Raw genomic sequence first — 22322 nt, forward strand, 5'->3', positions numbered from 1 at the left:
GACAGAATCTTTTTCCCTGTGCCAGTGTCTTTCAGGACTCCCAGATGAAAGTAACTGAAGGTGCATGACTGCTCTTTTTGTAGTATATTACTAAATCATGGTTTGCTACAACACTGACTATATGTACTTAACTCTTCTGACTTTCTGGAGCATGTAAATATGTTCAGTTTGCGACAGCTGTAGACAGGAAGTTTATTTTAATTTCTGTAATATGCATCTAATGTCACAATCGGTAAGTCTATACAACGCATACACTTTTAAAACAGAGGGACTGGAATACAGATCAAGCAGCTGAACTCTAAAACAGAAAGACAATTTTTATTTACAAATAAAATAAGAGATATAAATTAAATCTGGTACAGCAATTTGGCTGCTAAGGAAATTGTGGAGTCCCATGTGCATTAAGAGATTACATGGGTTTGAAGCCAATTCAGCCAATTAAATCAAGTTGCATTTTTCATTTAAGCTATTATATATGAGGTTTTATTCTGCTGTAGATGGTGGTGGATTTGGTTCAAGGCATCTCAGTTTTATATCAGAAATTGAAGTATTCTATTGACTGAAATAAATGCACTAGACCACCATGCTGTTTTCCAGAGCTACTGCACTAAAGATGTTCCAGTGTGTTTTACTATAAGGAAAATTATATATTACGCTGACAAGAAAAGAATACTTAATACTCCTCCTTCCATTCCACCAAAAATGTTGCTATATTCTTCATAGAAAAGGATAATTCTGAAAGTTTATATTTGTGAATTAGACTAAATTAGTATAAATCCTGAAAAACAGTGGGAGGAAATAGTATGCACACAAACTATAGAGAACCTTAACTCCTGACATTTATATTAATGAATGAAGTAAGGGACAACCAATAAGTGGCAGTCACCCATTAATTATCCCATCTCCCAATACTGAAGGTTCCAGAGGAGATTAGCCATAGTGTAGTTTACAACAATATATTCTTCACTGTCCTATAGAATTAAATATGCCTTAAGGTTACAGTTATAGAATGTTAAAAATGCTTAGAATATGCAGAAATAAGTTTCTTTAATTTTAACACTATTAAACTTCATGTGCAAGTTGTGTTGATGAAATACTAGTAAAGTACATATTATAAGTGTTAATAGAAGAAGAGGCTATAAGTTACTAAAAATATCAAACTAACATATTTAAAAAAAATGTGGATAACGTTTCCTGGCCAAGTTTCAAGTGCTGCTACCCATCTTAACATAAGCACTCTAATTATCTGGGTCACATATGCAGAGTTAATTTAAAATCAAATCCTGCAAATAAGATTCTTCACCTGTCTTACTAACAAAAGCTTAGAGTATTAGAACTCAAAGAATTCTTAAAATCCAATTTACTTTTCTCTCTCAGTACAGAGACTGAAAATCAACATAATTGCTTCACTTTTAATCAAGTTCTCAGTCTACAAAACCTGAGTTCAAACACCAGGGAAATGTTGGTTTAAAAAAAACCCACCTTTCTATTGAGATTTTCAAAAAAAAGAAAAGAGATTTGTTTTTTCCTCCACGAAGTTTTAGTTTTGAGCTATAGGTAAGCTAACCACATCCCTTTTACTGAAAATATGGTAACGAACAAAGTTTAAACTCGCCTCTTGAAGCTTGTCCTTTGGGGTCTGTGAGGATAAATACAAGCTGAGAAACCAATTACCTGCATCAGTTTCCTTGAGAGTTCATTAGTGAGAAATTCTTCTTCCTTTTCATAGTTTACCGCAAGTGTCTCTTTCTCCTTCTGCAAAGCTTGAATCTTCTTAAATAGAGTGTTGCTGATGAACTCCTCTTCCTGTTCTGCCCTTGCTTGCTGCGAAAAAAGACATATTGAAAGCTACAACTATTTCTCTTTGCTTCTAAAGTATTGTAAAAATAAATAAATAATTCTTTTAATCTGTCACCCAGACCTCAAAAGTACTGTATACACCTTAGTAAAACCCCATTACCTTCATTGAAACTCTGCCTGCATAGTGCAATATGTTCCTTTCTTTGTTTCCTTTGTATCAAGTTTGGAAGCCAAGTTATTTAGATCCAAGCATTTCCACCCCCCCCCCCCCATCACATTAAGAAATGTCCAGCCTACAACTGGCAACAAACAAAAAAACCCACCACACACTGTTGGTTGGGGGTGACTATCACCCCAACCTTTCAGCTTTTCTCCTTCACAGACTGACTTTTTCAACCTTTCCTACAGACAAACAAGGTGGGTTTTTAAAAAATTCATCAATCATCCAGCAATACCACCTTGTCCATAGAGTTCCAGAGGACAGAGATTGGCTGCCACTTATTCCTCCAATCGAGAAGCTCTCTCTCCAGGAGAGAATCCCTACGTTTTACCAGAAGGAAAATGAAGCAGCATTCACACTCAGTCTCTCCTTGGAGGTTAAGTACTGTTCCACAGGAGATCAGCCCCACAAACTCCTCCATCTCCTGGGTCCTTCCTGAAGAGTTTAGATCCTCCTAACTCTTCTTTGATAGCTTAGAAGTTCTGCAGAAACATTACAGACCTGCTTGACGCATACTTTCGAAGCCCACACAGACTATTTCATATATGCAAATTGAACATCATAGCTAAATAATGCAACAGCCAAGCTCACTCCTCCAAAAATAGATCACACCTAACTAAAACCAACAGAATAAAACAAATTTAGAATTCTAGGCCAATTTTTTTTTAGGAAATTAGTCAATACAGTATTAAAAAGTTATCAAAAAGTTTAAAATCCTATTCTGTTGAACTCTAATATCCTTGTCATTTTGCCTCAAACTTATAAACAAACAAAAATCTACCCTGGACTAACATGCAGCATGTAAAGATTTAGGCAGATCAGTTTCAGTTTAGCAGGGGTGAAAAGAGACTTAAAAATTCAAGAACCAGAATTATAACGGGATGTTAGTCTAAATCTTAACTGCATCTCTGCAACAAAAATCCTTCAGGCAAAACCTAACAGTACACAACATATATTGTAAGTTCAGTAAACTTGCAACAGAAAGCTTCTCAGAAAGCTTAATACAATAGATAGGTCATTCCTATCTATTTGAAGGAAAGCCATATTCCCCACAGATAACTATTTTATTAGGAAACAGCAGCTACGGTTACTATCTGCAGTGAAAGTTGTTCAGAGAATCCTCAAACTTCTTTCAAATGCACAGGACTCTCGTCATACAAAACTTAACACCCTGGCAAAGCAGTCTGGTAGAATTGAAACACTCATGTTTCATCTGCCGTGTCACATATGTGCTATATTCAAACAAGGTCTGGAGCCCCTATCATTACTAATAATGTAAGAATGTGTCTGAGTGTCATATCAGGAAATTACAAACCCAGTGTATAAAGGTCAGCAAGCTCTTGGACAAATGCTACATTAAGTTGTTAGCTTTCATCCTGAAGATGTCTAACATCGAAGACCTAACATATATTTGAATAAAATAATAACTGTCAAAAGAAGCTTTAAAAGGGAATTTAAATAGGGCAAGTATTCTCAGCCTCAAATCTATAACCGAGTCACAATGACATTCAGGACAGAGAACAAATACATACGTTAAAGTCAAATGGTCAGAGTCTATCGTCTCTGAGTCCTTCACAGCACAAACTGGTTCTTAAACCCCATTCCCTTCATTGCCAGTGACACACACCATTATTGTTGGTGTTTGCTTCTCAATGCTGAAGAGACATTAAAAAGACAATCCTATACTGTCTGCCTTTAAAATGTCTAAAATTAAACAAAACCTAGCACTTTGTTCTGAATAAGAGACCAGATAATTGACTGACACACTTAAGTAAAAGTACTAAGAGTTAAAGTTTAACTGATAATATTTAATCTTAACACAAGGGAATGCAGATCTATGTACTTGAGAATCTGAGTTTAACACTTGCCAACTATGAAATCAGATAAATATGGTACTGCTACTAGAACATGCTACCAAAGGATGCCAGGCCCCCGCTGCCATACTTTCTAACCCCTTGCATTCTTTCCTATAGAAAGCCTCCCTTTTGTCTGTAGACTTGGCCCAAAGTAATACCTGATTTACTTAGTTGTTTTAAAATATTGATTTATCAGATGCTGGTTTCCATTAATTGCTTTAATGTTGTCTAAAATACTGGATGAAACCCTGAATGTTATTGCATTATCACCACCAGCATTCAAATTTAAACACTCATTCCATAATCAAATTTCTCTTATTGACTGCAGTAATGAGTCTTAATACTTTGTCCACTGGGCCTCGGGGCTAAGCCTGGTCTTTTTGCAGTGTGGGCACAGCTCACGCCTGAGTCCCCAGATTTATGTCCGGATATTCTGCCAACACTATCCCACAATCCCCATGGGCTAATGTTTCTCAGCCCTTCTGTCCCCAAAGTATCCACTCGATTTCCAGGAACTGGAAACATCCTTCCTTCCCATGCTTACTGCTGGACTGGAAACACAGTTAAGCAGTTTCTGTATTACACAAAGCCCTACTCCAAGCATGCTGCTACCTGGCCACAGGAACAGAGTCATTCTCCCTCAGATGGAAGATTTACTCTCATTGTTGTAGAGTTCTTAAAAACATGCACCATGTGTCCTTTAAAGTAGTATCCGTTTGGCTTATGGATTTCCTGGCAGTTTTATTTCCACAAGAGAGCATTAGAACTGTATACACTATATCTGAGTACACAAAAATTTAACCTGTTGAATACAATACCTAGGTATTTCTTACAACAGCCTTTGATGGTAAAGACCTTGGATGTCATTGTAAGAAATTAGTAGATACAGTTGTATATAACAAGAATTTATGAGTAACCTTTTGTGTGATTTTATATGGCTCAATGAAGCAACTACCTTACCGGACAGTCAAAGGTTGTTTGATGTGGAAACTCAGCTGGAGAACATCACATCTGTAAAAATTATCCATTGCTTAAAACACTGAATTAGACATTCTAACCATTCCTCTCTTTTCTAATTCTTTGCCCATTATCAATTCAAGAGCGTAACAAAAAGCTTTAGCAACTCAGGGTAACACTGGTATTTTTCTGTGTTACTTGTGAAGTTTTAGAACAGCAGCTTTTTGGTTTACTGCTGTTTGTGCACAGAGGTAATCTTGTCAAAGCACTGTGAACAGAGTTTGCTAAGTAATCAATACATGCTTAGCAAGCAGAGAACATAAGCACATAAAACACTGGTTTTGTTCAGAACCTACATAAGGATCTTTATTTATAGCTATCTTTTTAATGACAGATTTAAACAAAATGTTTAAAATGCAGAGATGTTCCCCACTAGATCATCAGTTTTAAGGTCACTCAAATTTTCTGTCTAAAGTAGTGCAGCTTTCAGGGCATGAAATACAAAGGGAGAAGGAGAGCGGAAGGACAAAGCTACCTGCCACCGTGGCATGCAATATTTTGTTAAAAATCAGGATTGCCATACTCAGTGTAGTCATGACAACTATTCATTTACAATTATTTGTTTTTAATATTGTAATTGTTCTAATTCAACATTTTAAATAATAACATTTTAAAAAAAAATCAGGTTGTTTGGATACGTGCTTGTTCACTAGTAAGTGGTAACTCTGGTTGGACCTTATAGCAACGTTCTTGCCTGCCACCACCTGCACCATCAGACTTAGCTCCCCAGCACAGAAACCTGAGTTATGCAACAAAATAGGACGTCAAACGTATAAAAAGTGTGTTAGTCTGCAAGCTACACTTGCTTTTACTTTTTCTTTTCACTGACAGACCACCACTATTTCTTTTCCACACAACAGATCATCCCTCTTCTCTGACCAGTTCCACCATAGTACATTAGCAGCAACTTCACTTCAGTGTCTGTGGTGCACGCTGGAAGAAGTTATCAATAAAAACATTGGGGGAAGGGGGGGGTCTCTAGTCAGAAAGTTAAATAACCTCTTGGGTGGCTATATTACTGAAATAGATGTTCTACTCACAGAATATATGCTTTTGATACTAAGAGGAATGTACAGTCTTGTCCAAAATTTACCGATGTCTGCTCAAAGCCCAGCCAACAGCAAATCTTTGTTAAATATAACTAACTATTCTGCGTACCGCAAGTGGTTTTTTTGTTCAAAGATAGGTACGTGCAAAAACAAAGCAGAGAGAAAATTTCTTAAAGACCTTCTTGAACAGTCTTTAGAAAAAAATCCAAATTCAGTTTATTTAAATAATGTAGATTTCATAGAATCATATCTAAAGGATTTTGGCAGAATATAGAAGTGTGTTTCTGTTTTCCGCCAGGGTCAGCTTTACACTTCATTACAGTATACAAAGGTATCATCTTGTTATTTTACTATAAAATAACCTACCTTCTCTAGGTAGAAGGTGTCACAGTTACAGGGCTAGTTGTGCCTCTGTTCCGTAACTGGGATCACTGATTGCACCCCCTCAGGCATCAGAACTTGAGCTTTTACCACAATTATCCAGACCAGGACCTGGATTATAATACCCTGCATATCCACTGTTTTTACCCTGCAGGTTTGACACCTGTGATTCTTCTCTTTGGGAGTCTGACAAATGGTGTATATAGTGACCCCTTTCCAGGTGGAGCCATCTAGACTTGTTTGCTACATTTCCAGAAACCACTTCTTCTGATTCTAGCCTTGATGTTGCTTCTCTCTGAAGCAGAAACAATAGTCACAAATTTGAACAAGAATTTTCTGTAGCTACTTGCAAAGCAAGTACACCATTTTTAAAAATGCTACTTTATCTCCTCTTTTGCAGTCTTCAAGTTGAAAAACAGTAAGAAACGGTGATCCAACTGGGCTGCAAAAAATCTCATCCCCATGTCTCACTATATGAGAAAATCAGACAGAAAAAAGGAACCCCACTGAGCATGAACATTTTTTTAATGTTATTGGTTAATGTCTGATTCATTAAAAACCGCACATAGTCCTTCTATAGAAAGCCACACTACAACACTGGGTGAATGTTATTTATTCATGTACCAGGAGTTTTAAATATCATGTTGTGTGTGCATCATTATTAATAACTACAATAAAGAATTCCAGGAAGTCTTTAACTATGCAGCAATAAGCAGGAACACTAAATATCAGGACAGTTTTATAGAATAAATAAATCTTGCAAATATTTCCAAACTTATCGGGAAGGAGAAGATTTGGGAGGAGGATAATGTACGATTTAAGCATGCACCCTAACATAAAGCAATCTTCTCTCTTTTATGAGCTGCTCCTCACCTTCTATGGACAGCTTATATCTCTTTTTACTATCACCTTATTTCTGGTTTCTATCAGTACCTCCCTGCTCCTCACACAGTTTCTCGATTGCTTCACCTCATCTTTGTTTCAGTCCCTCTCACTGAGGTTCACCCTCTTCCTTGGGAGCTGTTTGGAAGATCCCTTCTTTCCATATTCCCTGTCACCCATTTTACTTCCTTCTCTTACGAGGCCCAGCTTCACACTGATCACCCCTTTAGCTAACCAGAACTTCATGTCTTCAACCAGCGAGAAGGGTCTGACCAAAGAGAACACAACATGAGATGCTCCTAGACCCTACAAGCTCAGGGAAAAAGGCCAAACTAATATTCTCTACCTTAATCCAATGGAACTGCTTTCCTCTTTTTAGTGTCCTTGTTCTTTACACCCTGCATTTGTTTCTCTTCCCTCTATCCTATTTGTTTAGTCTGCTATTCCCTCTTTGAAGTCCAATTTGTGCATTTTGCTCTGCCCTGTTTTCTCTCCTTTCTCCTGCACCTTCAACTTGGTTTTTGGTCTTCCTCCCTGTCAAGGTTCCTCCCCCACTCTGAACTCTAGGGTACAGATGTGGGGACCTGCATGAAAAACCTCCTAAGCTTATCTTTACCAGCTTAGGTCAAAACTTCCCCAAGGTACAAAATATTCCACCCGTTGTCCTTGGATTGGCCGCTACCACCACCAAACTAATACTGGTTACTTGGGAAGAGCTGTTTGGACGCGTCTTTCCCCCCAAAATACTTCCCAAAACCTTGCACCCCACTTCCTGGACAAGGTTTGGTAAAAAGCCTCACCAATTTGCCTAGGTGACTACAGACCCAGACCCTTGGATCTTAAGAACAATGAACAATCCTCCCAACACTTGCACCCCCCCGCTTTCCTGGGAAATGTTGGATAAAAAGCCTCACCAATTTGCATAGGTGACCACAGACCCAAACCCTTGGAACTGAGAACAATGAAAAAGCATTCAGTTTTCTTACAAGACGACTTTTAATAAAAATAGAAGTAAATAGAAATAAAGAACTCCCCCCTGTAAAATCAGGACGGTAGATATCTTACAGGGTAATTAGATTCAAAAACATAGAGAACCCCTCTAGGCAAAACCTTAAGTTACAAAAAAGATACACAGACAGAAATAGTTATTCTATTCAGCACAATTCTTTTCTCAGCCATTTAAAGAAATCATAATCCAACACATACCTAGCTAGATTACTTACTAAAAGTTCTAAGACTCCATTCCTGATCTATCCCCGGCAGAAACCAGCATATAGACAGACACACAGACCCTTTGTTTCTCTCCCTCCTCCCAGCTTTTGAAAGTATCTTGTCTCCTCATTGGTCATTTTGGTCAGGTGCCAGCGAGGTTACCTTTAGCTTCTTAACCCTTTACAGGTGAGAGGAGCTTTCCCCTGGCCAGGAGGGATTTCAAAGGGGTTTACCCTTCCCTTTATATTTATGACACTCCCTTAAAAACGTACTTGTATTTCTGCTGTTGAATTTAGCTTTCTCCCAGCAAAATCAAAGAATGTCCTGCAGAGTCACTTCACCCTATGCATATTGGTGATCTTCCAGTTTCTCCCTGAAATTCCACTCTATTGTACTCTGTATAATTCAGAGTGAAATTAAAATAACTCAGTGGGATCATCTTGCAGTCTGCAGTGCACAGAACATAACAGAATGGCAGGGAGAGCAAAAGAACTGGGTAGCAAGCACTAATTGAACAAGGTGGCAGAGAGAAAAAGGGACCCTGCTTGATCTTTAAAAACTGAACAGAAAGTTTTTCAACACTAGAGAATGAACCAAGCAAACATTATGCTTTTGCATAAATTTGGTCAATGTGTAGCAACAGTCATCTTCCTCCCCAGTGTGCAGTCCCATGTCACTATACCCATACTGCATAGTTACAATTGCCTCATTTGCAGTACAACGTTCAATTTATGACCTATTGATGAACATAAGTCCTGCCTTTGCCTGCATCTGCTCCTAGATCTCATGAAAATTAAGAGTTTAATAATTACTAAAGTGGGGTAAGGGTGATGGATGAAAGAGCAGACAATGAAAAGTTGTATGTCTGCAAAACATGCATGTCTCCCCTGTACCAGGGGGACAGATTCCAGCCACACCTTTTGAAATGAGCACTAAATTTCAAACCCCATTATAATGAAGACCACAACTTCAAACCACAACTAAGCATGAAAATAAAGATACAGACAGACCCTTTCCGAGATGAAAGTGGGCAGTGCATCCATTAAAAAGAGCACATTTCACGTTTACAAAACCCCTAAAGTTTAGTATTAAACCAAGAAATGCTCTGCCTGCTCCAGAAAGGAAAAAACATGGCACCTTTCGAGCAAGAACTAGAACACGCTTCCCTGGATAGCTGTAAACGTGGTTTTTATGCTCAGCAGAGAAAGATTCAAATAGATTAAAAGGCAAACAATGTGGGAACACAAAGTTAAGGTAGCCCAGATATAGCTTGTAAAGCCTGTTTTTAAAAGAAAATAAATTACTTATGAATGCTCAGAGGAAGGGGAGCATGATTAGGGATGAAAGGTAGGTGGTAACAGGGGAAGAAGGATTTGGGTATGTAGTGAGGGATGGGGGTATTATGGGGAGTGGGATAAAAGGGAATGACTGGAGGGGCTCGGGTGACAGGGGTGGGATTAGGGGAAGTGGGAGGGATAGCAGAGGGATTTTGGGGGGATTAGTGGTACAGGGGTCTGTCATCTCTGAATTTTCCTCATGTGTGTGTTCTGGGATCTGTGGGCACCCTGCCCCTCTGAAGGCGTCTGAGCCTCTCTTCTTGCCTGCCATGTGTTTTGGGACTTGGGGGACCCTGCTGCTCTTGGAGTGTCTGAGCCCCTCTCCTTGCCTTTCCATGTGAACTACGATCTGGGTGGAGGGCAAAATGAAGGTAACAAATTTAAACATCTAAAATCCAGAAAATAAATAGTAAAGATACACATATCCCAAGTGTAGGATTGGTGAGGGGGCACAGGCGCTGGCTGCCTCCAGGCCCCAGGGGTGCTCACCCCCCTGCTCCACCCCAGGCCCTGCCCCCACCTGACCTCTTCCCCCAAACTCCCACACTCACCCTTCCCATCCCCACTCCGTCCTACCTCTTCCTGCCCCCACTTCACCCCTTCCCCCAAGGCCCCACCCCCTGCACTGCCTCTTCCCACCCAGTTCCACCCCATCCCCGCTCCTGCCCCTCCATCCCAGCACCTCCAGCACCCCACGTAACTGCTGATCCAGCCGTGGGTGAGAGGTGCTGGGAGTGGGGAGCCAGTGCTAAGCACCCACTAATTTTTTTTTCTGTAGGTGCTCCAGCCCTAGACCACCCACTGAGTCAGTGCCTATGTGAGGGGGCTGACCAGAGTATGTGTGGGAGAGGCTCAGTTTGGAAACGGAGAGGACTGCGTAGACCTGGGGCATGGCTAGAGAAGCCTGTCTGAAGCAGGGGCAGGATTCCCAGATAGGGGTGGGTATTTCCCCCGAAAATAAAAATTCCCCTTCCACAGAGGTAGATTAGAGCAACTTGCCTGCTTCCATCCCAGGCCAAATTTCTGCCATGGGTTGGATTTGAACTCTCGGTGCCTGCGGTGGTGCTCAGAATGATACTTTTGGAGTCACTCAGGGCCTCTAATATAAAGAGAGTTTTCCAGATACTTAGCCCTGGTCTGCGCTAAGAAATTAGGTCAGTATAACCTATATTGATCAGGGGTGTGAAGAAAAGAAAACAAACCCCCCAAACAATCTAACCCCTGCTGTAGACAACATTATTCTCCTATCAACCTAACTACCACTTCTCAGTGGACTACCTAAGCCACAATGCCTTCACTGGAGTACCACTGTGCTGGCGCAGCATCTTAAGTATAGACACAAGCCCTGAGAGAGAGAGAGAGAGAGAGAGGACAGACAGACACACACCCACCCACCCCCAGCAGGCATGCAAGATGACAACAGAGCAGCAGCAACTGCGTTAGGGGCAATCAGCTTCTCACAACCCAGACATGGAGGTAACTGGGCTAACTTAAACATAGGGTATGTCTACACTTAAGCAGCTGCAGCAGAGCAGCGCCACTGCTGTAGCCCTTCAGTGTAGACACTACTTACATCAATGGGAGGGCTTCTTCTATCGGTGTAGCTACCTCCCCAAGAGGCAGTAGCTAGATCGATGGAAGGATTTTGTCAACCTAGCACCATCTATACCGGCAGTTAGGCTGGCATAGCTACATCCCACAGGGATGTGGATTTTTCACACCCCTGAGAGACTTAGCTCTGCCAATGTAAGTTCACAGTGTAGACATGCCTATACAAAAGCTACAAGGAAAGATTAAAGGTTATGTATAGGGAAACGTGCATGTAGACCTCGCCTGATTTATTTTACTCTTTGCTCTGCAAGTTGTGTACCTATGAATGAATGAATGAATGAATCATGCTGTATTTTGAAGAAGCCAATTTTGAGTGACTTTAACAACCCAACTCCTCAGACTGATGAGGCATACAGGTGCCAAAGCGAGATGGGCCTGTTGCATTCACATGGTTGGGAAACTGGGTGAGCCGCATCCCAGAGATCCAGTCAGAATGGCTGTGTGGTTCACCCAGAGTGGCAGACATGAAACCAGGTCTTGCAACTGTGTGGTATGCCTGAGAGAGACTAAAACGGTTCTAAGGCTCAATTTGCCCTGTAACCTTGACAACAAATACTAGAAGCTACAGAAGAACAGAGTAATAGAAAAATTTCACGTAACTCAATCCCAACATTTTTGAATGATATGAAACTCAAATACCTGCATTAAAGTCCCAGTATGAATACAACATGTTTTCCCTAACCCAAACAAAAAAATCCCTCTCAATTCAATGCAAAAGAACTACTTGGATATAGCACTGCAAAGTACCATCCTAATAATCCCACCAAGATTGAAGATCTACAGGTTTAAATGCTTTTTTATTTGTAATAATTTGAATTAAATTCTATATAAAACAGAAACTTGTCAAATTTATATCTGCAGAAGTTATTTTCACTGGAAGTCAAGATGCCAGGGAGGAAATGATGGCAAAATATTTTCTACCAGTCTATTTGTTATAAATATCTAGTATACAAACTGTCAATATTCTAACAGAAACACTGTTACAGTTCTTGAAGCTTTTTTATTTTACTTCTATAATACAGTCAAATAGTAAGTGTTATCACAACATCTCGACAACATCTTCCTCTGGAAACGTAATGCACTAAAGGCTAGTCAGCACTACTGAATGTAAACCGACTATGCATGCACCCTTTTCTACCATCTATGAAAGTTGGCCAACTACGCAGGTAACAATATTACTCTTACCACAGCAACCTAAAGGCCAAAAAGTTGACAGAGTTCACTATTTAGTTTCCTTTCTCCTTTGGATACTTCTACCTAGGATTCAAGTTCTGTAGACACTTCTTAAACAGAGAAGTGTAAAAAAAGAACAAATGAAACCTCTCTTGCATATTTATCCATTTTTTCTGAAAGATTTCAAGGATTAGACAGTTCTATCGTGACTGATAATTTACTGCTCCTTAATGATACACAAAGTCTGATCCCTGACTCTCAAAAGTCGGTATTAATAAAATGGGCATTTCCCTAGATTTTGCTGATTACTTGTGCTAAAGTTTTGCTTCAGCTTTTGCATTATCTTAGTAATTTCACACCTAAAGTTTCCCCAAATATATTTTTCACCAATTCACCCCACTCTGCAAATATATTCAAGACTTTGTCATGTCTCTAGACACGCTACCATTTGAGCCACACTGCAGCCAGATAAAAAAAATGTTCCAAAAAGACTGCCTACTAAGCCGTAATGAGTCGAACTGTGAACAGTCTATCCTACACCCAGCAGGAGCCAAACAGAACAAAATAGTGGTCCAACCCATTTTTACACAAACCATATTAAAATATTTGGGCTTACAGGTACATCTCAGACTTCTTTAATTTTGTATATCTGACATTCATTTTGAAACGGAAGTTCAATGAACAGCTTAAGCCTCGCACATAGGGCTCCAAATACTATCCATTAAAAAAAAAAGAAGAATACCCAGTCTCTGAATTGTTTTCCACTTTAGGCTTCATTCTCCACTTGTCCACCTCCAGACACTGATGACTGGCAGAAACACTGTTACAGTTCCTGAAGCTTTTCCTTCCTTTGTACCTTCCCCACCACCACTCTACTCACCACTCCTTAAACACGCCCCTTTGGATTCTTCCTACCTACTTCTTCCTTCCCTCCCAAATCTTCATGCACTTAAGGTGAACTGCAAAGATATTTGTTTTTTTTTTAAACCCAAATGTTGAAGAGACTCTAAAAGAGAAAAAAAGTATATTAACAGCATATTTTGCATTGTATTTATAGTAAACTGAAATATTAACTTTGCTAACTTCAACTGTTAGGGCTGAAAGTTTACTAGCCAGGTCATTGTCTCTGACTATATATAAAGTTTCAGCAAAAACAGTATGAACATGAGATTGGAGGAAAATAAGTTGTTTTGCTGATGCCAACTGTTCTGTTGAGAAACTGCAGTATCTCTGTAGTGCATTTTGCTTTACCCATGAAAATCCATCCAAATTTGCTTAACTTATGAGCCACTGAAAATTTGAACACACTCAGCAGAGGTTTGTTAGAGGCTGGCAGCAAATTTCTCCAAACTTCGTGTCTGCCGAGCACGTTCCATCCCAATACTGAGCAGGGAGTTTTCCTTCAACTGCTCTTCCCAGCTGCCGGGATCAACGGTGGCACTGGGCCCTAGAACTAAGAACAAGGGAACTCAATCTCTCCATTCTTCATGCTCCCTCTATTGGCATCCAGACAAGATAGAGGAAGCAGCCAAACTCAAACACAGAGGTATGAAGAGCAGAGAAACGACAGGGTAGGAAGGTAAAGAAACAGAAGGAAAGAAAAGTCTAACCACTAAAACACACGCCACTCCAGAACCTGAAATAGAATCCAGGATTCCTGAGTCTTAACACTCCTCTGTCAGCAAATACCTGTAAAACCCACTGGCAAAGCATGTGTCTCATCCCCTTCAAATGACAGGCCCACAGAGTATAACTGCCTACTACTGGTTATTCCATTAGCTCATTCAGCAGAGGTCTATGCTGTGGATCTGATTGTTCCAAAGCCATTACTGAAATATTTGGGTTTTTTCATTTTACCTTTTTTAAAACAAGCTAAGAAGTGACATTTATACGAGCTATGTCAAAATAATGTTAAGGTTGCAAACTCAAGCACTCAAAAGTTAGGAAATGCCAGAATTAAAGTTGCCTATAAGGTATCTTATCTAACAAATTGAATAAAATTATTATAGTAAAAAAAATTAGTGAAAAATAAGGTCCTAATGCTGCAAACACAAGAAGGTACACAACTTTACTCACATGAATAGTCCCATTGACTTAAGTTAAGCAAGTGCATAAACAGCTGCAGAATCAAGAACTAAAATTATTTTTCTTAACATTACCGTGGCATGCAGTCTGTCACTATAAAACAAAATTATTGCAGTGTTAATGAAAAGCTTAGGCTTTCAATACACTAACCAAGTTACTGTAAACATTTTATACCCATCCCCATATTTTCAAAAACAGAAGTCCATATTAGGCACCTAAGGGCAGGAATTTCAAAAGCACTTAACTGACTTGGGACCACAAGTCCCATTAATTTTACACGGCAAATCCTGACTGGAAATGATTTCACATGGCTACTTGCCCCCACTTTCTTGCCTTATATAAGTCCAAGCCATAGAAGGTGATATTAACTGCAAATATAGCACAATTATTTGCTCATCAATTTTTTAGTTGGTGTTGGTCTCACAGTAAGGAAGTTAATGAAGCCCTTGGCATGTCTTTTTAAGTTTGAAACTTCTTAGTAGAAAAAAAATGTAAAATTGTACCAATTAGAAAACTAAAAAAAGTTACAATACAATCATTTGAGAAATGTAACACTATAAAATGTAAAAACACAATCTGATTTAATTTTTAAAAAGTTTAAATAAAAAAAATCATGATCTAAATAAAAACAAATTTTTAAAGACGTTATTTTTATCTACCCTGGTACCAGGCACCCAATGTACTGAATGAGGCAAGGATCTTGTGGAAAAAATGGTATGTACTGATGTAGTAAAAGACTATCATAATGCATATGCACAAGGGAGCGAAATTAAGGTTAAGCAACTTACTTCTGAAATTTCTTAGTGATTGACTTTGTAACACTGTAAACGTAACATTGTCCTAATGTAATGTTTTTGTATGTAATCTGATAATACTTCACATCTGTACAGTGCTTTGTTTTTAAAAACACAGCACAAACTTCAATCATCCCAACAACGGCCTTCAATGTGGTTATGCAAGAATGAAGACAATTTCAAGATGAAGCAGTTGCACAAGTATAAATTATTCTCTATTTGGCGTGCAATCATTGGTGACAATAAGGAAGAAAATACTTAATGCCCAAACTTAATTTGCAGGCCTGACAATCAAAGAAATCTTTGTAGTTACATATTTTACCAAATTTGATAAGGAATCAGTAAACACGCAAACATGAGAGCTTATGCTGAAATAAATTTGTTAGTCTCTAAGGGGCCACAAGTACTTCTTTTCTTTTTATGAAATCTTAATGCCTTTTTCCCCCAGACTGACTATTCCATGTAGAAACACACTTTAATACAGGCTTTTTGCACAAAATATCCATTTTCAAATTCACCCCTCTGCCACCAAGAAGTTCACACACACAAAGGAAAGAAAGCAAGCACTCCTTTGCTAACACTGCAGCAAGCTTTAAAACAATTCCAAAAGCTGTTTGCATTCATGGTGAATTCAGTGATAATGGGGCACAAATACAAAGACTAACAAAAGCCAGCCTTATTAAGGGGGAAAAATAAAGGTTTGCCAAAAAGAAAACGAAAGGAGAAAGTTTTCAACATTTAAAGATGAAACCGCACAGAGAACTAAGTAACTGAAATACAATTTTAAAGTGTCTGCAATGCTAACACACTAGAGTACAAATCAGTGTGTGTTGTAAGGGTCCTTGATAAGAAACCCCATGCTGGGAAGACTCGCATTCATCTATATACTTTTGTGTTCATTTAAAACAATTTCATCTCCATACTTTATCTGTACACAAATGGGCATTCTCCTCCTCAGCTCATCTCTGCCCTGTGATGAAATCAAAGCTGATTTGTAACATCACCATCATTTCTATAATAGGAAATAAACATGTTACATACATTTACAACTTCTCTACGAGACCAACAATGAACTTAGGTTGAGTTGCGAGGGAGTAAATACAAAAAGCTATATTGTACTAGTAAAAAGCAGAGTAAATGACAAGCAAAGTAGAACAACTGTTTCCCCTTACACACCTCCCCAACTAAACAGTTATTTATACCTGCCCTCAATCAGCTCTCACTTAAACCTTTTCAAGGCCAGAGAAAAGTGATCTCCAATCATTTTTATATTGAGTAATAGGACAATATCTGGAATGCAAATGTGTTTATATTAATGATGGTTTAAAGTCCTGACAAGTTATAAATAGAGCCCTACCAAATGCACAGTCCATTTTGGTCAATTTCCTGGTCACAGGATTTAAAAAATAGTAAATTTCATTATTTTAGATATTTAAATCTGAAATTTCACAGTGTTGTAACTGTAGGGGTCCTGACTCAAAAGGGGGTTGTGGGAGGGTTGTAAGGTTATTGTAGGGGGATCACAGTATTGCTACCCTTACTTCTGTGCTGCCTTCAGAGCTGGGCCCTTGGCCAGCAGTCGTCACTCTCTGGCCGCCTAGCTCTGAAGGCAGCAGGGCAGAAGAAAGGGTGGCATAGTATGGTATTGCCACCCTTACTTCTGCACTGCTGCTGGTGGGGAGCTGCCTTCAGAGCAGGGTGCCTTGCTAGCAGCCCTACAATAACCAAGCAACACCACCTCCTACAGCCCCCTTTTGGGTCAGGACCACAGTGTGAGAAATGCTGTATTCCCCTGTGAAATCTGATCTTTTGTACACGTTTACCTTATACTATACAGATTTCATGGGGGAAAACCAGATTTCACAGTCCATGACACATTTTTCACAGTTGTGAATTTGGTAGGGCCCCAGTTATAAAGTTATGTTTTCTGATGATCCAAGACACTATTATAACATATTTAAAAAATACATATTAATTGACACCTTTAATACTTATAGGCTGAAAATGTCCAAAGAGCAAGAAGTTGACTTTAGAAATGGTAAATGACCTATAATTCTAGTCCTGTTGCGCTGCCATAAATTACAAATATATACTTCTATTTGACAGAGAAATTGTGAACAGTTCTCCAGGGCCTCCACTCTCCCCTTGCTGATTTTATTTTCCTGATCATCTCTCTTTTCTATATTTCAGCAACTATTTCAAACAAGTGACTGCACTCTAGTTCGCCCCTTTGTGCTCATCAATATGTCACATTCTATTTTCAGAGTTCTAAACTGCCGAGCATTTCTGACTGAACCCACTTATAAGAGCTAACTGTACAGAGATCCTTCTGAAGAGGTTAGATTTTCTCATATGCCCACAGGTTGCCATAGATATGCTTTACTTCTTTTCTCTATTCTTCTGAGATTTTTTAAAATAAACTTCACTTCTGGATTTTAGATCTGAACAAAAATAGCACCTGTTCATAAATTAACATCTGATTAATAGCGAATGCATTCAGTCCCCAAAGAAAACCCCAGAGTATAAATTTTGGAAATGAGTGCAAAAATCTAATGGTTATCTTTAGAAATTACACACAAGCAAGTATATTTTTGAAACCATGCTGAGTATATCTCACTGTAAATGGCAAAAAGAAAGTCTCTGATAAGATCTCTCAGCTTTCATTTCTGGGCCAGAAGATACTATGCTATTTAATTTAATAAAAACATGGCATATGCCTCTTGTAAAGTAATAACAGAATTGTATATTTCCCTGATTAGTCAAGGATGACAAATATAGCACCAAAATATTACTGTATTCGATTTCATGCACTTTTCCTGCAGACATCCTGCTGGACATTCAAATGGCTATTAGGAAAGCAGGAGAGAGGTTTCTCTTGAGGAGTTCCAGATTCCTTTTCTTAGCCACCAAACCTAACAGTCTATATACTCCTACCACCAATAGTAAAAAGCAAATTGGGTAGCCAAGTTATTGGTAATATATTTGTAATAAAGCTAAGAATTTGCTAGGCCTGACATGGATAAAAGATCACAGTTAGAGCATTTGCACTCTAAGAGACTCATCCTGCATATCAATGTGACTATTCACCTAAGTAAAGGTGTACAGAGCCAAGACCAAATTTCAATGAATACAAGTATGTAGGGTTATTTATAATGCCACAGAATTTTGCTCATGACTATAAAACAATATGCTTGCATATTAGTTTTGATAATGCAATTCTAACTACCATCACAACCACTGTTCACCTAAAACCACCAAACTCTAAAACAATGGAAAACTAGAGCAGCTGCATGTTAAACATTTTTTTTTTTTTTACTCAGGATTACCTAATCCTATAATTCATGATGCAGACAGAGTTCTAATTATCCTCCTAACTGTTCATAAATCAATGACCCTTCCTCACATAGGCTAAGGCAATGTGTTTCTCACAGTTTTAAATTGACAAAGTTTACAATAACTGTCCTTGTATCTAGGGGCATTTTTTAATACTGGCACACTTTTTAATCCTGTGTTTCTACACCTGCAACAATGATGCTAAACAGTCTTATTTTAAAGACTATTTTTACAAATCAACTTTTCAGCCATAATTTAAATGAGTTTCCATCCAATCTATTCATGTAAAATGGGTAGTGTGCACACTAAAAATACGAATAAAATACTGGTTTCAGAGTAGCAGCCATGTTAGTCTGTATCTGCAAAAAGAAAAGGAGGACTTGTGGCACCTTAGAGACTAACGAATTTATTTGAGCATAAGCTTTTGTGAGCTACATCCAATGAAGTGATCTGTATGCATCCGATGAAGTGAGCCGTAGCTCATGAAAGCTTATACTCAAATAAATGTGTTAGTCTCTAAGGGACTAAAATACCATAATGGTAACCTGCATATTTTCTTACCACTTGTCTTCTCAGATGAGGAGTGAGAATTGAAGATGTACTGAATGTATCCATAAATTATGTATCCTTAAATGAACTGTCTTCCAGTCCATTCAACACCATTCTTTACTATGAGTGACTTTATGGAATGTCTATATTCGTTCTACATAATCCCAGAACCCTTACTTCCCGTAAAATATTCATTTATTTTAATAAACTTGCATGTTAATTATCAATTACCAAATAAAGCCATATAGATCAGAACCCATCTATTAGCACCGAAGTAAGCAACTGTACTTCATTAGCCATGGTGAGGAAATCAGCATGTTTTCTCATCGAGTTGCAAATTTTAGGCCCCCATCCAGAGAACCTTACGCTGGCACAGATCCAATGGCAGGATCAGGGCCGTAACCAAGTGCAGTATTTACAATACTTCAGAAACACTATAAAACAAAAGGCAGAAAGTATAGAATCTTAAAGGAGTCTGATTATAGCTCATTCTCATTTTCTACTCTAGTTTTCATACAGTAAAGAACATTAAAATAGGAAAATATTTTAAATAAACTAATTCATATGGCACCCATTTTGAAAGACTTCGCCTGAGTTAAATTTTTCTGCAAGCATTTGAGAAAGAGAGAAAGAACAAAAATGTGCCATTTATGCAAGAGTACATTAAGACTTAGACAGCTCTGAATGTGTTATGATTAGATCCATTTTACTTGAAAGGTTTGGCACGAGGAAACTTCTTTGAGCTGCAACAGCAACAAACCCTGCTATTAAAACCCAGTGTTTTAAACCCAGTTCTGTGCCAACAGATTCAGGTATTATAGTAGTTCCCCGAGGCCCTTATCAGCATAGAGGATGTTAAAACTTTACTAAACTATTTCCAATTATGTCAGACATCTAGGGACCCAACCCAAACACACTGCAGCACCGCCAACGCTTTTACCCCAACTGCCAGACAGGTGCGCTCAATGTTTACTCCTTTCTATAAGGAGGTGGCAAGCTGCAGAGAAACAGGAACGAAAGCCTGTCAGGGAAGAGCTTGACCTTCTCCATCCGTGGTCCCCACCGAGTGGGGCGCAGACACGGTGCCCGACCCCCCCCCCCCCCGCGGCTCCTAGGCAGAGCCCTTCCTAGTGCAAAGCGCTGGGAGTTTCCGAGGTCACGGAGTTCTCCCCACAGAGACTTCCCACCCCAGAGCCTCTGGGTCGCTTTCCCGTCACCAGCTCGTGCATTGCTCCAGCACCTTCTTTCTGGTAATTACACCCCCACCTCCGCGGCGGAGAGCGCCTCAGGACCCCGCGCCATTGGCAGGGCGGGCAAGGCCAGCCACCGAGCGAGGGGGTGCCCAGGGCTCGCCTCTGAGGGAACCCAGCAACCCCACCGCAAGCCGCCCAAGAAGTGGGGACCCTCCCCAGCAGGCGGGTCTCCCCTTCAAAGCGACGCGGGAAAGCCGCCCGGCCCAGCGGCGCCTGGAAGCCGGGCGCCTCCCTCCCGGGCCGGCGGGGGCAGGCATGGCCCTGCCCAACGCACCGCGCCGCAGCCCCGCGCCGAGCCGAGCCGGCACTCACGATGGTGACGCTGGCCTTGCGCAGGTCGCGGTTCTCCTCCTGCAGCGCTTTGCACTTCAGCTTGTAGGTCTCCAGCTCGATCTTCAGCACCTTGTTCTCCTGCTGCAGCGAGGCCAGCCGGTTCGTCAGCTCCTCCAGCCGGAACGGCGAGATCACGATGCCGCCCGCCTTGCCGGCGCCGGGGCCCGCCGCGCAGCCCGCCGGCGCCACGCCGCTGCCTCCCGCGCCGTCCGTGTCGCTCTCGCTGGCGCTGTCCGCCATCGCCGCGGCCGCCGCCTCCCACCCAGCCGCTGCCTGCGAAGGGAAGAGGGGCGGGGGCGGGGCCGGCCGAGACGCAACCGCCTGGGCCGGGCGGCAGGGCGCAGGCTCCGAGCCGCGCTCGCCGGGAAAGCGGGGAGCTGCCCGCTGCACTGCCAGCCAGCCAGCCCACAGCGACACTGCCCGCGGCCCGGCGCTACTGCAGCCGCCCCCAGGAGCGACGCTGCGCGGCCAGGGGAGCGACGCTGCGCGGCCAGGGCAGCGGGGAGCGCCCCGCCCCTGCCAGGGCGCCCATCTCCTTCCTCTGCACAGGCGGCCAGTCACGGCAACCAGAATCCCCCGCGCTGTGACCCCCCCTCCCACTTCGCAGCCTCTCTCTCTCTAAACCACCCCCCAGAAACCCATCCCCGCAGCCTGCCCAGCCACCCCTCGCTGCTGCGTGTCCTCTGCCCCCACCCTACTCCTGCAGCCGCCCCTGCAAACCGTCCTCCACCCTCGCCCTCCCTACCCTCTCCACCAGTCACCCCCCCCCCCAGTATCCCACGGGTGGCAGCTCGCTCGGTGACCCACGCGTCCTTAGTGGAAAGGGTGTCAGGGTTCTTTCCCCACTCTGAACTCTAGGGTACAGATGTGGGGACTCGCATGAAAGACCCCCCAAGCTTATTTTTACCAGCTTAGGTTAAAAACTTCCCTAAGGTTCAAACTTTGCCTGGTCCTTGAACAGTATGCAGCCACCACCAAGTGTTTTAAACAAAGAACAGGGAAAGAGACCTCATAGAGACGTCTTTCCCACAAAATACCCCCCCCCCCAAGTCCTACATACACCCTTCCCGTGGGAGGCTTAAGAATAATATCCTAACCAACTGGTTACAAAAATCATTAAAGACCCAAACTCCTGGATCTTGGAACAATGGAAAAATCAGTCAGGTTCTTAAAACAAGGATTTTATTAAAAAAAAAAAAAAGAAAGGTAAAAATCATCTCTGTAAAATCAGAATGGAAAATACTTTACAAGGTATTCAGATTCAAAACACAGAGGTCCCGCTCTGGGCAAAACCTTAAAGTTACAGAAAACAGGAATAAACCTCCCTCTTAACACAGGGAAAATTCACATAAAACAAAAGATAAACTAATCTGCCTTGCCTGGCTTACCTATACTGGTTGCAATATTGGAGACTTGGATTAGGATGGGTTGGAGAAG

The 22322-nt window shown here is 40.9% G+C and overlaps 1 protein-coding gene across 1 annotated transcript in view; it reads right to left on the bottom strand.

Moving 5' to 3' along the window:
* Nucleotides 1-21173, bottom strand: part of CCDC6 (coiled-coil domain containing 6) — a 63869-nt gene extending 42696 nt beyond the window's left edge. Inside the window, exons 1-2 of the mRNA XM_048856186.2 lie at nucleotides 20865-21173; nucleotides 1675-1824 (exon numbers count right to left, since the gene is read on the bottom strand). Coding sequence (XP_048712143.2) covers nucleotides 1675-1824; nucleotides 20865-21125 — 411 coding nt within the window. The 5' untranslated portion in view covers nucleotides 21126-21173. The remainder of the gene's footprint in view (nucleotides 1-1674; nucleotides 1825-20864) is intronic.
* Nucleotides 21174-22322: the final 1149 nt, after the last annotated feature.

This window comes from Caretta caretta, chromosome 7 (assembly GCF_965140235.1).
Source record: "Caretta caretta isolate rCarCar2 chromosome 7, rCarCar1.hap1, whole genome shotgun sequence".
In the NCBI taxonomy this organism is placed as follows: Eukaryota; Metazoa; Chordata; order Testudines; family Cheloniidae; genus Caretta; species Caretta caretta.